We start from the raw sequence: 18,234 nt of genomic DNA, 5'->3' as shown, positions 1-18,234 counted from the left end.
CAATCTACTCACATCTACTCTGTCTTTACCTCTTGTAATCTTATAAACCTCTAACAAGTCTCCCCTCAATCTTCTTTGTTCCAAGGAGTATAGTCCTAACCTGTTTAATCTTTCCCAATAACTCAACTCCTGAAGACCTGGCAACATCTTCATAAATCTTCTTTGTATTCTTTCCGTTTTATTGATATTTTCCTGCTGCTGGACACAATATTCTAAGTGTGGCCTCAACAATGACTTGAATAACTTCCAACTTCTATATTCAATACTTTGATGTATAAAGGCCAAGATGCCAAAAGCTTTCTATACAACCCTGTCAACATGCAATTCCACCTTCAGAGAATAATGTACATGTATTCCCAAATCTCTTTACTCCTTCTGCACTCCTCAATGCTTACCTCGATCTACCCTGATTTGCTCTTCCAAAGTGCAACACCTCACGCATTTCTGCATTATATTCCATCAGCCATTTACTGGCCCAATTTTCCAGGTGGTCCAGATTCCTCTGCAAGCTTTGAAAATTTTCCTCACAGTCCATGACGCTTCCTATCTATGTCATCAGCAAACTTGCTAATCCAATTTACAATGTTATCATCTAGGTCATTTATATAGATAACAAACAGTAATGGTCCCAACACAGATCCCTGAGGTACACCACTCGACACAGACCTCACAACCATCCACCATCACTGTTTTCTTCCTCCAAGCCAATTTTGAATCCAGTTTGCAACCTTTCTATGTATACCTAGTGTATTAACCTTCTGAACCAACTTCTCATGTGGAACCTCGTCAAAGCCCTTACTAAAGACCATATAAACAACATCCACAGCCTTGGTCTCATCAACTTTCTTGGTAATTTCCTCAAAAACTCTACAAAATTTTTAAAACACTACCTATCATGCTGATTGTCCTTAATCAGCTGATGACGGCTCAAATATCTCTATCTCCTCTCTCTCAGTAATTATTTAAATAATTTACATAACTCTGACATCAGGATCAATGGTTTATAATTGCCTGGTTTACCTTTGAAGCCCCTCTTAAACAGTAGGACAACATGAGCTACTTTCCAATCCTCTGGCACCTCCCCTGTGACTAAGGACATTTTGAATATATCCAACAGGGGCCCTGCAATTTCAGCACTTGTCTCCTTCAAGATGTGGGGGATTATCATATCCGGTCCAGGGGATATGTGCCACCCTGAAATCATTAATGTACAACATAAAAAGAAGCAGGCCCAACACTTATCTATCTCCACTCCAGGAATACTTTTGAACAAATTCTGAAACCTGACCAGAGTACAAGGAGTATCATAAAGCAGATTAATCATAGATTTAAATATGTAAAGAACAAAAATACAAGTCAAATTATACAAGGCTTTGGATAACAAAGAGTGGATGGCTACCAAGAAATGGGTGGATTTCATTAAATTTACATGACTGAGAAATACTTCAGCTCTGGGAGGGAAGGCAGGGAAAGAAATGTGGAAATCAATTATTTTCTTCAAACCCCGGTCATAAATTTAAAATCTATCACCAGCAAGACCATCTTTCATTATACTCTCCACCCCCCCATTACTCAGGAAAGGACTTCAGTCCTTAAATTACTGCTATCTTTCTCCAGAAGATATTACCATGGTGCTTTTGGATTTGGCCTCTCTGGAATCAGATGTTTGGTTAATATGAATTAATCCAATTATTGGTATTTTATAAATCATGTCATGTACATACAACAGCACCAAAAACATGCCATTCAGCCCTTCTATCTATGCTGACCAGGAACCTGAAAGTAATTAAAAGCAGCAATGGATTTCATTGATAAGAAACCAGATAAAATTGTTGTGGTTAAGGGGAGTTGATGCAGGAAGGAGCAGAATGCCGAGGATGATAAAGGTAGAAATCACAGCGGATTTAAAATGAACGAGAACACTACTTGAGGAGAGTAGAAGCAGGTTTAATATGATTTACAAAGAAATTTTTAGAAATTCACTTAGAACATTACAGAACAGAATTGGCTCCTTCGGCCCTTCCAGTCTGTGCCAAACCATTCTTTTTGCCTAGTTCCACTGACCTGCACCCAGTCCATAGCCCTCTATACCTCAGCAAATCAAATCACCTACTTTTTTGGTAAAGGACAATTTCTACTCTAAAATTCCACTGACATTTCTCAGCCATGGATCACAGGCAAAAATGTTGCACGAGTTAGACTGCTGCTTGATTTCTATTCTAGACATTAATACAATTTCTCATGCTTTGCTTGCAGTTTTCAGGAAAGTTCTTTTTTTTCGCAAATTAGCGACAAGTGTGCTGATATGGTTCAGAGTGCCACCTTACTGAGTTGCTGAACTGAAATCCTGGTGATCATCTTGCACAAATAAAAAAATAAAGGCAATATTAAGAAGATCTGTAAATTATTCCCAGAAACCTAATTTCGAATGTAAGAGTTATTGGCTGCTGCCCAGGGCTGGTCCCTGCTTGCTGCTGCTGGTATCAAGGCCTGTAAGGGCTAGGATGCTTAAATCAGTGCCTGTGTCATCCAGGAAACACCTGTCCGACAGCAAGTCCCAAATGAGGAGGAGGCTATCTCTCGTGGGCCAACCACCTCAACTATCAACGATGGTTGGCCAGGGCATACCCGAAAACCCGCAGGGTATGCGGCATTGACGGGCCTTGGCCCCCCCATCATTGATGGTAATAGCATAGCTGTCCCAGGGTGTTCACTTGCCTCTCCGCTGGCTTTGATCTCGCCGGAGGTTGCTCGTGGGGCTAGCTGATGTGGGCTATGATGGCGCTGGTTTCCTTCTTCGCTCTCCAGAGCACGTCCCCCCAGGCTGCAACCCTCTGACGGTTGCTGAAGTCCTCATCTGTGAGCAAGAGCCATATATCTGCAGTCAGCTGCTCCAGAAAGATCTGCTCAAAAAGCAGGCATGGCTTGTGGCCCTTGGTTAAAGTGAGCATCTTGCTGATTCGGGCAGATGGGGCCCTGTCCCCCAATCCGTCCATATGCACCAATCGAGTCACACCGGGAAAGCCTGAACATGTGGCTTAGTAGCTCTTTGAGGGCCATATATTTGCTTTGCTCCAGAGGTTGCCATTGGAAGTCTACGATCCTTGCTGCTGTGTTCTGTTTGAGGGTGCTTACGACTTAGAAGTAGCAGGTGTCGTCATTGGCAATGTGGTGAAGCTGGAACTGAGCCTCAACCTGCTCAAACCACACGTGTGGCTGCGACATCAAGAACCTTGGAAGCCTGAGAGACTGTCATCATCTTTGGACCTGTTGGGGTCATCAATGTAGGGTATGTGCTACATGAGCTTGGAGGTTTGGAAAACGAAACTGATTTATTGCTCTGGTCATTATGTTTATATGGGTCCCAGGTACTGATGTTGGACCCCACGTCATTGGAGCTCTGGCCTCAGGTTGGCCAGCACTCCCACCAGAGTTCCCATCTTCCCACCGTGCAGAGGTCACCTGGGACAATGGCCGGTGTCATCCCCAGGTCCTCGCAGTTATCTGCCATCTACAAGGGTCAATTTAAAAAATCCAGCAGATTAAAAGATCTTTTAAATTCCTAACAATATGTACATTCAAATTAGAAGTAATTTATTCAGTGCTCACAAGGTCTGAAATGGCCTCACTGGCATGTTAAATTGTGAAGCAGCAACAAAATATACCAAGAATCAACAGTTACTGTGATATTAATCTTAACTGATTACATGCACCAACATCTTGGAGGTCAGACAAGATGAAATGTTGGTTAACTTGATGCATGACCTGTAATACTTTGATACTTTGTAGGCTCAAGGCTTTAAAAATATGCACTTTTAAATATCTTAACATCAAAATTAGCATGTTAATATTCTCTGTTTTCGACTATTATATCAAATTAGAGTATTTTATTCATTTTTTTTTTAACCTTCCATGCTTTTCTTTTGAGAAGAGCAGTCAGTTTGGATCTAATCTCATCTCAGTGTGGGCCTCACATTGTAATGCTGCTGTGCATTCATGCAAAGCTAGAATCCTGGTCAATTTTTCTCCATCCCTGATTCAAGGTCAAAGTACTATTTTGGCTCCACCACTTTTTTTCTCTTAAGAAAATCAACTTAAAAAAGTTTTATTGTGGGTAAAGACAGTCTTCAATTCTCCAAAGGGTGGAGCACCTGTCCGCCAATTTGAGATTATCTCAGTAAGCAGGCAATAAATAGGACTGATATTCTTTTGGAATGCTGTTTTTGCAAATGAATAAATATCAAACATTTTTTAAAAGTACTGCCTGAGGATCCAGAACATCCGAAACGCCCTGATCAGTTCAGATTTTCAGACTTCTGCTGTACATCATCTCAATTCTTCCAAAACAAATAATACTTAAGAAAGGGTTGAATCAAAACACTAGCTATAGTATAACACCCAATCTTGTTTGGTCAATATTTCATTAGCTTGTGGTGGCCCGCTGCAGCAATCAAACTAGTGCTCTGGGCAGCGAACGCACCCAAAATCCAGCAGACTGTGCAGCGGCACTGGCACTAGCATGCGAACCAGTTCACCTCCAGTCTGTGGTCCTACCTCGCCAGCCTTTGGGGCACCCAGCTGCACCACACACAGCCTATCACCCACAGTCAAATGGGCTGCACTCATGACCAGACTTCAAGGACCTAACTGGGTAGACAAGCTACCATTTTGCATATCCACACGGCGCCCAAAGACCTCAACACCTCTTTGGCTGAACTCGTCTACAGAGTTCCACTGGTGATCCCAGGGGAATTCATACCATATCCAGGTGGACAGCAGGATGACACGGCATCACTCGTGTGCAAACTGATGGAAAGAGTTGGCAACCTGACCCTGACTCCAACTGCCAGGCATGGACATGCGAGGACAAACATACCCAAAGACCTACAGGACTCTGAGTATGTTTTCTTTTGCAGCGGTCCACACCACTGCAGAGGCCATACGAGGGTCTGTTCCGGGTTGTCCATACCAATGGAGCCATGTTCGAGCTGGAAGTCGGAGGCAGAACGGACGTCTTCACTATAGACAGGCTAAAGCCGGCACACCTGGACCCAGCGCACCCAGTCGAGACGCCAGCACCACGCAAAAGAGGCAGGTCATCAAAGCCTGCAGAGACCTCCGGGCACCAAGGATAATACCGCAGGTTCTTTTGGGGTGGCGGGGGGGGTGTCCATGTGGTGGCCCACTCCAGCAGCGATCAAACCAGTGCTTCAGGCGCCAAGCGCACCTAAAAGCCAGCAGACCGCACAGCAGCACTGGCCCTAGCTAAGCGAACTGGCTGATGAATGGCAAAATGGCACTGGCACCCACTGCACAGCCGACAGGGGACAACGCAAGGGAAGAAGGTATTGCCAAGCAGATAGGTACCCGCGGGTGGGAAACCCGCTTTTGTTATTCAGGTTATTACATCAGCAATTAGGGGCAAATGCCGGGAACACGAGAGGTATAAAAGTCGGGTATGAGCCCCAATAAAGGCAGAGAGCTTAACCTGATTACAGTCGTGAGTGTGTCTTTCTTTCGAGTAGTGTGTGGCTACAAGCTCTTAATTATTTTCCCCTCCACCCCCCCAAGAAGTCCAAACTTTAATTTCTGAACTTGCAACTCTTAAATCTATTGCTTGCTTACAGTTCTTAATCTTTCTTTCATCCAAAGTACAAACTCCAACTGTTAGCTGTAGTCAGATATTTCATTAATGGCATGCGAAAGACTGCAGATGCTGGAATCTGTGTCAAAAAGCATACGGCTAGAGAAATACAGTAAGTTAATCAGCACCTCTTGACCAGAAACATCAATTCTTTTGTTGCCACTGATGCTGCTCAACTTGCTCAGCTACTCATGCCAAATGAGTTTAATTCAACATGTTTCTAAATCCCTTTGCACATTGGCAACCACTAAATTGGTGTGTGAATGATCCATTTTGAAATAATGGACCAAAAAAAACTGGTTCTATGCGCCCTTTCTCATTACCAACCCAGTATAGCGGATCTAAGAGGAGCCTAACCTCCAACAGTGATGTCCAGTGATGCATTACGTACTCGCAGGCAGTGAATGATTTGTTCTATAAGATTACCCACACCTGGGAGTCACGTGATGGAGTAGTGGCCGGTAGGGTAAAACCAGCCCTCTCCAGAAAAGAAGAAAAAAAGTTAAGAAAAGACAAAGTTCAATAAATACAAAATATAAGAAATAAAAGATAAATTTGTAAAAGGAAAATGGCACCCAAGAAGGAAAAAGGAAAAACAGCAGGAAAAAAAGAAGAAAGACGCCGGAAAAGAAAGAAGGCCTTACTACCTGCACGAAGGAACAGGGAGCCGTGGTGGAGAAGAGCGCCCGATCTCCGAGGTTGGTGACGGCCCCGTGGAGTTGCAACCCCCCCCCCCCCGACCGCTGGACTGCAAAAATGGCTCTCTGAGCCAAACAAAAGTGCGCAATCTAAGGAGAAGGAAAACACCGACGGGAGGGGGGCTCTGCCTAGGAGCAGGCAACCATGGCGCGACCAGCTGAGGGATGCTCGACACCAGGGCTCTCAGCTGGAGGAGGAGGAAAGCGGCTGGAGAGGGAGTGAAGTACCAGGTGAGAAAAAGTCAATGGGGTGAAAGGAAAGAAGAGCAGCAGCAGGAGGCAAAACAACAAAAATAATGGGCATAAAGGAAGATGAAGAAGGCACAGATATGAAGGAATTTATAAAAGAATGGATCCCGAAGGTCCTGGGAACTACAGAAATGCAGGAAGGAATGGAAATAGAAAGGGCACACAGAACACTAGCTCCGAAATCACAGACACATCAAAAACCAAAATCCATTTTAGTAAAATTTTTGAGATATACGACAAGAGAAAATAGGAATAAAATTAGAGAAGACAATAAACCATTGGAATACAAGGGTCAAAAAATATTTTTTTACCCAGACACAAGTTTTGAACTCTTAAAGAAGAGGAAGGAGTTTAATACAGCAAAATCGATCCTATGAAAAAAAAGGTTATAAATTCATGTGAAGACATCCAGCTGTGCTTAAAATATTCAAAACAGACTGTTCTCAGATCTGGAGGAAGCACAAGAATTTGTAGAACGCTTGCAGGACAGAAGGAGAGATGAAGAGAAGTAACAAGAATGAAGAATGGCGACAAAGTATAAATAAAGATGTAAAAACAATGTATAAGTAAAGAACTAAAGAAGGGAAAGAGAAGGGAAGAAAGGAAGTAAGGGGTAAAAAAAGGGAGAACTTTGTTATATGTGCAAAAAAAAGTGTTTTCTGGGGGGGGGGGTTGGGGGAAGAGAATAACCGTCACTGCAAAATCAGTTGACGCTTGTGAGCAGGTTCACAATCCAAATGGAAAGGGGAGTTGTGATTGCCTGGCAAGGGATAAGGAGCAACTCAGAGGAGGGGGGGGGGGTATTTGGGGTTAAGGGAATATTGGATGTGGGAGTTGTTGGAGTATTCTATGTTTTAAATGTGTTGTCGTACATTGAGTTTAAAAAGGGAAAACAGAGATGAAAATGGGGAAAAAGGAATGGTGGTGGTGAGGAAGCGGAAATGAAGTGTAAACAGGATATGAGAGAGCCATGTTGAACTATATGACTATAAACATTAATGGAATACATAACCAAATTAAAAGGAAGAGGCTATTAAATTTACTGGAAAAAAAGAAAAAATAGATATAGTGTTTGTGCAGGAAACGCATCTAAATGAAGTGGAACATAACAAATTAAAAAGAGAATGGGTAGGGCACAAAAAAGCAGCATCATATAATTCAAAAGCTAGAGGTGTAGCTATATTAATTAATAAAAATGTACCAATCAAAATAGAGGAGGAAATAATAGATCCAGCAGAGAGATATGTAATGATAAAGTGTCAGATATATTCAAAATTTTGGAAATTGCTCAATATTTATGCATCGCATGAGGAGGATCAAAAGTTTATGCAAGATTTTTTTTGAAGATTGTAGATACACAAGGAAATATATTAATAGGAGGGGATTTTAATCTTAATTTGGATCCAATGTTGGATAAAACTGGACAAAAGACTAACAAAAAAAAATAAAGTGGCCAAATTTATGGTTAAATTAATGCAGGAAATGAAACTTATGGATATATGGAGGAGATAGCACCCAAGAGAGAAGGAATAGACATATTATTCAAGTAGGCATAAAACATACTCAAGGATTGATATGTTTTTATTGTCAGTCCATATTCAAGGGAGAGTTAGGAAAACTGAATATAAAGCTAGATCATTCACCCCTGTTATTAGCAATAGAACTGGAGGACATCCCACCAAGAACATAGAGATGGAGGTTAAACTCCATGCTACTTAAAAGGCAGGAACTTAGAGTGTTTATTGAAAGCCAAATTAAAACATATTTTGAAATAAATACGGAATCAGTGAAAGACAAATTTATATTATGGGATGTAATGAAAGCCTTCATTAGAGGGCAGGTAATAAGTTATGTAACGAAGATGAAAAAGGAATACAATCGGGAAATAGAGCAGTTGGAAAGGGAGATAGTAAGTACAGAAAAGGAACTAGTAAAAAGGGATGATATAACAAAAAGGAGAAAATTGGCGAACAAAAAATAAAATACGAAATATTACAATCATATAAGGTGGAGAAGAACATAATGAAAATAAAGCAAAAGTATTACGAACTAGGAGAAAAAACTTAAAACACATCAAGCTAAAAGAACTGTATTGGCATCAAGGAAAAAGTACAAACAAATTACATACAACTCAATAGAGATTAATGAAAACTTTAAGGAATTTTATGAACAATTATACCAAACTGAGAACGAGGGGAAAGATGATAAAGTAGAAAAGTTTTTAAGCTAAAATTGAACTGTCAAAATTGCAAGAAGAGGAACCATTTGAAATAGAGGAAGTTTGAAAAAGCTGCCGAACAATAAAACGCCTGGAGAGGATGGATTCCCAATAGAATTCTATAAAACATTTAAAGATTTATTAATTCCTCCTCTCCTGGAAGTAATGAACCAGATAGAAGAAACACAAAACTTGCCAGATTCATGTAAGACAGCAATAATTACAGTAATACCAAAGTCGGGGAAGGATTCACTAACACCAGCATCGTATAAACCAACATCTCTACTTACCTCAGATTAGAATAGCAAAATTATTAGCAAACAGATTGGCCGATTGTGCACCAAAATTAGTAAAACAAGATCAAACTGGATTTATTAAGAAAAGATGAACAGCAGATAATTTCTGTAAACTTATTAATCTAATTCATGCAGTTCAAGGAAACAAGAAGCCAACAGTGGCTGTTGCTTTAGACGCAGAAAAAGCCTTTGACAAGAGTTGAATGGAATTATTTATTTAAAGTATTATAGAGGTTCAATCTACCAGAAAAATATATTAATTGGATTAAAGCATTATATAATGGACCATTGGCGAAGGTAACAGTAAATGGATATGTATCAAATTAATTTAAATTAAGAAGGTTAACTAGACAGGGATGTCCATTATCCCCCTCACTGTTTGCTTTAGCAAGAGAACCATTGGCAGAATCGATAAGAACAGAAAATAAAATAAAAGGATAAAAATAAAGGATGAGTATAAAATCAATTTATTTGCAGATGACATCATAGTATACTTAACAGAACCAGAAATATCAATGAAAGAATTACATAAAAAATTGAAGGAGTATGGAGAAATATCGGGGTACAAGATCAACGCAAATAAAATTGAGGTGATGCCAATGAGTAATGTGGATTATACAGAATTTAAATATGAATCACCATTTAAATGGCAAACACAAGCAATCCGATACCTAAGTATTAGGCAGATAATAATTTAAGCCACCTGTACAAATTAAATTATCAGCCACTAATAAAGAAATTGCAGGAAGACTTAGAACATTGGAAAGAATTACTGCTAACGTTGATAGGGAGGGTAAATTGCATTAAAATGAATGTCTTCCCAAGGATACAATACTTATTTCAATCGTTACCAATTCCCTTAACAGAGAAATTCTTTAATGAACTAAAGAGAATAAGGAAATCTTCTGGAAAGGGGGGGAAACCGAGAATAGTGTTAGATAAATTAACAGAGAGGTACAACCAAGGTGGTTTGCAGTTACCAAACTTTAAAAATTATTATAGAGCAGCACAATTAAGGCATTTATCAGATTTTTACCAGACAAGGGAAAAACCAGACTGGACTAAGATAGAACTAGATAAAATAGGGGAGAAGGTACCGGAACATATACTTTATAAGTGGGATGAAAAGATGGTACAAAAGCTCACCAGTACTCAATATATGGAAGAAGATCCACTTAGAAAGGAAAAAAATGAATTACCAAATACCAAAATTATTATTAAAGCAAAATTTACAATAGATAACATTTCCTTTAGAGAATGGGAGAGAAAAGGAATCAAAAGAATAGAAAATTGTTTTTTAGGAAATAATTTATTAACATTTGAACAGTTGAAGTACAAATATGGAATGTTTGCATATCATCAATTGAAAGCTTATTTAAAGGATAAATTGGGAAACAGACCGATTACTAAAAGGAAGCAGCTTTGACTATGTGATTATAGACACATGATAATTAAAAGATTTATAACAAACATGTACATTAAGCTGCAAGGTAAGGAAAATGATGAAATAAGCTATAAACCCAAACAAAAGTGGGAAAAGGATTTAAACACAAAGATAAAAAAATAAAACATGGGTAAAGTTATGTTCTGGAACTATGAAGAATATAATAAACACAAGGTTATGCATGATACAGTATAATTGGTTACACAGGTTATACATCATGCCCCAAATGTTTAAAAAAAATGGGATCCAACATTATCAGATAGATGTTTTCGCTATAAGAAGGAAATGGGAACAACAGTACATGCAATTTGGGCATGTGAGAAAGTGAAAATGTTTGGGAAGATCGAAATCAAATATTAAATAAAATCAAAAAAAATAACATCCCAAAAAATCCAGAGATCATTCTTTTAAGTAATTTAAAACATAAGGAATAAGGCCTCAAATTGGATAAAGCGCAAAAAATGATTATTATGATAGCCTTAGCAGTAGCAAAAAAATGTACAATGTCAACTTGGAAAATGGAAGAGAGCCTGAGAGTACAGCAATGATACATGGAAATGAATACATTGGAAAAAATTACATACAATTAAAAAAATAAAGTCACATTATTTGAACAAATTTGGGAGCTGTATACAGAACATAACAGAGAGGGCTTGCCTCGGACCTCCACCCCCTAAAGTGATAAGACAAAACAACTTGATCCAGTTTTCTTGTTTATTTTTCATTGTGTGATGACATTGTTTAATGGTTTTATTGTATATGTTGAATATTTATTGGTTTTGGAGGGGGGTGGGAAGGAGAAAAGGGAGAAAATGCCACTGTGTATATTTAATGAGAAACGTTTGTATATATTTTGGTTGATATGGTTCAGTGTGAAAAATAAAAAAATAATATAAAAAAAGATTTCCCACACCTCACTCTAGCCCCCTCACTCTGGAGTCATGAGCATGAAAACATGAATGCAGTTTTGTACTAAATGATTTTATTTACAAAAGACAGGCATAAGAAATTGGTAAATATGTAGTTTATGTAGTGGGAATAAAACACATACATGCACAATTTATAGCGAGCGTGGGAAAGTGGTAGCGGAATAAAACACATAGGACCATAGTAAAGTCTAAACCAGACCCTAACCCTAGGTTTGATACTAGGTCTGCCAGATTATGAGGGCAATCATAAAGCAAAGATTTGACACTAGGTCTACCAGATTGTGAGCAAGCTGGTCTTGGGCGGGGGGGGGGGGGGTAGTTGTTCTCAGTTTGAACAATCTGAAGCTCCCCCTCCGATAGCTGCCACCAGCCCTATAGTGGTGATTAGTAAGGGATTACTTAAGGTGCTATGTGATTGGAACAGAAAAGCTTGAAATCCACTTCTATAGGTTAATACTTGAAGTAGATTATCCCACACAGTTTGTTATTTGTTATGTGTTTTTGATAGCAAACCCTTGTGTCCAGACTCATCCCTCACGGACTTGACACTTTCTGAGCACAATGACCAACAGCATTGCTCACTATTATCACCCTGATTTCAAGCTGGCATACAAGACCGGGGGAATATTTTTTGAGAAAAACAAGTGGGTCTAACATGGCATCACATATGGTTTGCTGTGTAAAAAGATGCACTGATCTGGAAAAATGCCAGCTTTGTTCGTTTCAGTGTGAACGACCAATGCTGGCATATCAGAAGATCTTCATAATGGAAAAATCACATGATTGCTGTGTAAAAAAAATTTGTTGCTTTTCCAATCCTGCCTCTTTAACAACATCCCATGCACATAAGAACGCCATCATGATGTCTCTAATGGGATCCGGCACACGAGGCTCCACATTCACATTGGGCAACCCAATATACCCATTTGAAATGGATAGGCAATGATACATCCTCCCTAGGCGGTTAATTCCCAGGTTGGGAGTGTTCACACTGGCAGGTGAACTGGTAAATTGGCTATTAATTCCCATTTTCAAGTGCCAGTGTGAAAGGTGTATTTGAAATGCAAGAGTGCCCAGAGTTAAGGTTAATATACTGGCAAGGATAGGATTGACTGGCTAAGACAGGGTCAAGTTAAATGGACTTAAAACAATCAAGTCTGCAGATGCTGTGATTGTAGTTTACATAAAAATGTTGAAGAAACTCAGCAAGTCATACAGCGTTCTTTACGTAGCAAAGATAGATGCATAACCAACACTTTGAATCTGAGCCCTTCACAAAGGCATGAGCAAAAAGCAGGCTAGCCCCTGAATTAAATGATGGGGGAGGGGCACAGGCAAGGGAGGGCACAAGAAGAAAAGGCTGAGGTGATAATTCTCTACACAGAGAAGGAAGGGGTGGAGAGCCTGATGAAAGGAGACACAGATGGATGGGGAAGAGAGGGAGACAGCAGGGAGGCCGAATGGAAACTGGAGAAATTGATGTTAATGCCACCCAGTTGGAAAGTGCTGAGACAAAACATTAAGTATTGCTCCTCCAATTTATGGGAGGTCTGTTTGGCAGTGCAGGAGTGTGGCGCAGAATTGAAATGATTGGTCACTGGGAGATCCCTGACTCTGCTACAGATTAAATGTGTTCAACAAAATAATCTCCCAGTCTGATGTAAAGAGGGCTACAATGGAAGCACTAAATGCAGTAGATGACCCTCACAGATTCACAAGTGAAGTGTTGCTTCACGTGGAAGGACTGTTTAGACCCATGAATGAAAGTGAGGGATGAGGTGGGGGTGTTAGTGTAGCACTTCCAAGTTAAATGGGTAATTGAGTGACATGGAAACCTTTACAGTGCCAGCGTTCAGGGCTGGGGTTTGAATCCCGCACTGTCTATACATTCTCCCCGCATCTGTGTAGGTTTTCCCTGGGGGGCTGCCGTTTTATCCCAGTTTAAAACGTACTAGGTGGCACAGACTCATGGGCCAAAATGGCCTGTTACCATCTAAATTTTAAAATTCTTAAATTGGCAAACATTAATGACTGAGGTACCACTACTCAACAATATGCAATCTACAATAATGACATATTAAAGGACTAAGTGTACTGCAGCCAAATGCATATGAAACAAAAAAAGTCAGTAAGCAGGCAGGAATGAGAACAAAACCTGAAAATAATTCTCATAGGTTGAGTAACTGGGTAAATTAGCAGATAGGAAAATGTCAAGTAGGATTACTCACTTCAGGGGGAAGAATGAAAAAAATGAAATGAGGCAACAAAATGTTGCACCACAATGATCCTAGAGCAAGAAAAAACTACCATGCAGGTACAGAAAGGATTGAGGTTATTGCAAGGAATATGGAATGTAAAGAACTTTTGATGCAAACTTGCAAGGTCCATCTGGAATATTGTGTGGAGTTTGACTTCATAGTTAAGGAATGATACATTTGTTTTTAGAGCCAATGCAAAGATTTATTGATTGCAAGAAATTGTCATCAAGGCCAACAATTGTCATCAAGTGCCCAGTTAGCTTTTAGTGACTCACTTATTGGAATTTAAGAGAATGTGGTGATCTCGTTGTAACATATCAAATGTTAAAAGACATAGACAGAGTAGATGTAGAAAGGTTGTTTCCCTAAGATGGGAGAGCCCAGGACAAAAGGTTGAAGTGTGTCCACTTAGAAGAGAGATATTTCTTCAGCCAGAGGGTTGTGAATCTGTAGAATTTGTTGCTACAAGTGATTGTAAAGAGGCCAGGCTATTGGATGTATTTAACAATAAATTGACAATAAACTCTGAATCTGAAAAGTAGTTAGATGCATGTGTTGCTGTCGTCTAGGTGATCTAGTGCTGAGTGGAGAGTCAGTGATAGTGCATCTGTTATGGAGCAATAGAGATAGTAGGCAAATTGCAATGGGTCCAGATCTTTACTTGGGTATGTGTTAATTCTGGCCATGACCACCTTTCAAAGCATTTCATCACAGTAGATGAGAGTGGTACAGAGCAATAGTCATTAAGGCAGCCCACTCTGCTACTCATTGCCCATCATTTCCCCAATCATAACGGCCATGAATTTCTGATATTGGGCAGTCAGAATAGATATCTGCTTCACTATAAAATTAGGATTCAACCTGGCAACTCAAACTAAGCATAACAATTTTTTTTTCACATGACATGGTTGGGTTTTATTAGGTTTTGGTTAGAGAGCCAGGTTTTTAAAAATCACATTGAAGTGACTCACACATTTGCCCTCAATTTTAATTCATTCTCTCCCCCCCCCCCCCCCCCATTTGTGACAATACAGATCCTGTAAACATCTTCCAGCCCACGGGTTCTCAGAAAAATAGCAGGCCATTAGATCTTCAAATCTGCAATTATATACAGTAACTTGGCATCCACAGGCCTTTGTGGTGAAGAAATTGCTCCTCATCCCAATCTAAGATGTCTTAGCCCATTGACCATTTTGTTTTCACCAAGTTGATTTGAGTTTGATTTTGCTTCAGTGAGAATATAAATGGAAAATAGATTGAGCACTAGAAAGTTATTGTTGGTTTTATATCTGTGCAAATCACAGAACATGTGTATTTATATTTTGTCATTTATTTTTCCTCTAGGACTGAGCTCCCTCCCCTTACTTCCAGTTGCTTCTCCAAGTGAGGTAGCACACTTCCAGTTGTGACCAAACCATTTGAATATTGTTAAATAATGCCATTTCTATTCTGGCGAAAAATATCAATGTCTCTTCCTTCATTGGCAGCTTCCACTTTTGTGAAGACAATTATCATGCTCAACACATTTTCAACAATTTGTTTTTAATATGATTCTTTTCCTCAGTCATGACTGTAAAAGGTCAAATTCTAATCATTTCCTAATAGGAGAGTGCAGATTCTGGAATCTGAAGCTAAACAACCTGCTTGAAGGACACAGCTCGTCGAACAGCATCAGTGGAAGAAAAAGAATGGTTGACGTTTCAGGCTGAAATCCTTTATTGTGGTTTCCTAACCATCCCTCCCAATATTCTGATCTCCCATTACTGTATTCACACTTTAGGGCTAAAGTTAAAAGCTGGGATAAATGTTTGATCTGCCACATGCATTTAGTCAGAAATTTTAAAAACTGAAGAACTGTCAATGCCCTGCTTGCAATTTATACCAGAAGACTCCACAAAATATCACAGTAACTTCTCCAGACTGCACAGAAATCTTCAGGTACCCACTCCAACACTTTTCCCATCGACATATCACTTCACTTTCCATTAACGGTAGAGAAATTAGCTGTCAGTGCGACACTCCGACTAATTGAACAAAAAAAAATACTGGACACACTCAGCAGATCAGACAAGAGGAATATATTTTCAGCAGTTTCGGATTTTACTATTAGCAGGCTTTTCTTTAAATTGACAACAAATGCCTTGTTTAAAAATGTTTTTGCATGTTATTCCCGAGGGATTGTTAAAAGTCAAGAGAATTCCAAAATACCCGATTCGTTGCAGAACACCGTGTGAGAGTGGAACCGGGGGAAGGGGAAGAGAGCGAAGCTGCTCCTTTTGACACAAACCAACAATGGGGGTGCAAGTTCCCAACGCCCTGCTGCTCCCCGACACACTGGGTGCCAGGTGCCAAGCGCATGCGCAGCCGGCGGAGCCGGTCCATGTGTGACGGGCGCGGGGGGTGAAGTGGCGGGGGTTGAAGTGAAGGGGGGTGGGGGGAGGGGGAGGGAGAAGACTGGCGGCGGAAGAGAAAGTCGGTGAGTACATAAAGGACCGCGCCACCGGCTTCAGCATGCAATGAGGACCCACATCCACTCCGGTAAGCGGCCAGCGTCCTGAAGGCCGGGTAATGGGTGGGTGGGTGGGAGAAAGGGTGTTGGCGCGACGGAGAAAGATGACGGGGAGGGGGGGAAACGAGGTCGCCGACACGGGGAAGGGCACTACCAACATCTACCTGCCAGTTGCCTGCGGAGTAAGAGGGCCGACTGCGGCTCTGTCATGTTACCAAGGCCGTGAAGCGCACAAAGGCGATCCGCGCCGACCGCGCACCAACTCGCGCCCGCCTGCTCCTCAGGCCCGCTCCACGCATGCGCGCTGCAGGCAGCCCCCCCCCCCCCCGCGTCGTGCACGCGAACGTGATGGGTCGGAGTGGCCCGCCCCCTTCTCTCGTTCCCCTCCTCTCGATTGGTTCGTAGGTGGACAGCGGCGCCGGCTGCTCGGGTTCGGATTGGGTGCTGTTGGTGTCACGGACACGCGGACCTCTCCGCCCTTGAGTGATGGTCTCAAGTGTGGTTGAGTCAGCTTGAGGTTGCGACGTCTCTCCTCCCACTTCCCAAATTTGGTAGGAAATGCCTAGCGCTGCGCAGATTGGTAGCGCAACTTGTTTCCTAAATTAATTGTCGAGGTTTTTTGCCCTTCTGCTGATGAAATACGAGCTCGTTGCGAGTGTTATTTATTAGCCAGCGCTTGTTAACATGGCGCTTAATTAGCAGAATGACAAAATAAAACTGGAATCCTCAATGAGATCCTCTGAGTGAAATGATCACTTTATGCGATGTATTTCACTTTCATATCGGGGAACATTTGTAGAAAGTTGATGAAAACCTAATGCCCAATAACTGAACTAATGCAGGCCAGAATAAATGTTTCTGGATTTTGACTGTCTCAGAGCTGAGATTTAAGTCGGTGTCGGTTCATTTAACATACATACTTCAGACAGACCCCTCTCGACAGTGGAATTACTTCGTAAGTCGGAACTCTGAAGGTGATGTAAACAGGAAATGCTAAACGCTGACATGTCTGTCTGTCCATGGCCTCATGTACTGTGTGGCAGACTCGTAAATTTTGAGGATTCTTGGCTCCTCAGCAGGTAAGGTCACATCTGGAAAGAGAAACAGTTTGAAACCCCTCGTCAAAATGCTGGAAGAGAAACATTCTAGTTTCCAGCCTTAACACTGGGCTCACTATTTTCTTTTGACTCATTTGTGGGCATTGTATCAAACCTCAGGTTCAAACAAGGTCTATATCCTTTTGGTTTAAAAAAAAAGTTATGTTCATGAAGATTCCTGAATATCGTTTCAAGTATTGAGTGACTTTCCTCTGGGTTTCTGTAAAGATCTTGGCCATGGTGGCTGTCAGAAGTATTTCCTTCTATTATAGCATACCCATTTCTTCTCATTCCGTCAACACATCTGGCGGAGCCGTCAATGTAGAATTCATATCCTTCTCCCAGCGGAGTATCGCAAAGGTCTGAAGATCTGTCAACTCGACACAGTCATGCTCCACCTCTTTCTCTGTTTCACTGCCGTATAAAAACTGAGCTGGGTTGCAGCTATTAATTTTTGCAAACTGTAAATCTTCTCCAACCATTAAAATGGTTTCATACTTTAATATACGAGAATCAGTCAGCCATCGATGGGCAGTTTGTGTTAATAAAACACTCACAGAATGGGAGGTGTACACAGTCATCTTTCCTCCAAAAGTAAGTTTACGTGCTTCCTCTACCAACAGAGCAGCAGCCGCTACTCCCTGGATACACGTCGGCCATCCGCGAGACACTGGGTCCATCATTTTGGAAAGGAAAGCCACTGGGTGTCGCTGACCACCTTTTTCCTATGTTAAAACTCCCACAGCTGTTCCTTGGTTATGAGTGACAAATAGCTGGAAGGGCTGTTTTAAAGAGGGCAGAGTGAGCACTGGGGCTCGTGTTAGGCGATGTTTCAAGTCCTCGAACCATCCCTCCTCCTCCTGGGTCCATTTCAATGGATAGTCATTTTCAT

The 18,234-nt window shown here is 41.0% G+C and overlaps 2 protein-coding genes across 3 annotated transcripts in view; one reads left to right on the top strand and one right to left on the bottom strand.

Annotated features, from left to right (window-relative positions):
• ube2g1a (ubiquitin-conjugating enzyme E2G 1a (UBC7 homolog, yeast)) overlaps positions 1–16,558 on the bottom strand; it is a 69,618-nt gene extending 53,060 nt beyond the window's left edge. For both annotated transcript variants that reach the window (XM_069884989.1, XM_069884990.1), the window contains exon 1: positions 16,410–16,558. In XM_069884989.1, the coding sequence (XP_069741090.1) occupies positions 16,410–16,455 (46 nt within the window). In that variant the 5' untranslated portion in view covers positions 16,456–16,558. The remainder of the gene's footprint in view (positions 1–16,409) is intronic.
• The window catches only part of LOC138736089 (protein spinster homolog 1-like), a 374,628-nt gene continuing 372,593 nt past the window's right edge, over positions 16,200–18,234 (top strand). Inside the window, exon 1 of the mRNA XM_069884988.1 lies at positions 16,200–16,274. Coding sequence (XP_069741089.1) covers positions 16,253–16,274 — 22 coding nt within the window. The 5' untranslated portion in view covers positions 16,200–16,252. The remainder of the gene's footprint in view (positions 16,275–18,234) is intronic.

This window comes from Narcine bancroftii, chromosome 6 (genome assembly GCF_036971445.1).
Source record: "Narcine bancroftii isolate sNarBan1 chromosome 6, sNarBan1.hap1, whole genome shotgun sequence".
In the NCBI taxonomy this organism is placed as follows: Eukaryota; Metazoa; Chordata; class Chondrichthyes; order Torpediniformes; family Narcinidae; genus Narcine; species Narcine bancroftii.
Note: the sequence above shows the minus strand (reverse complement) of the source record. Positions and strands in the feature narration are given on the sequence as shown.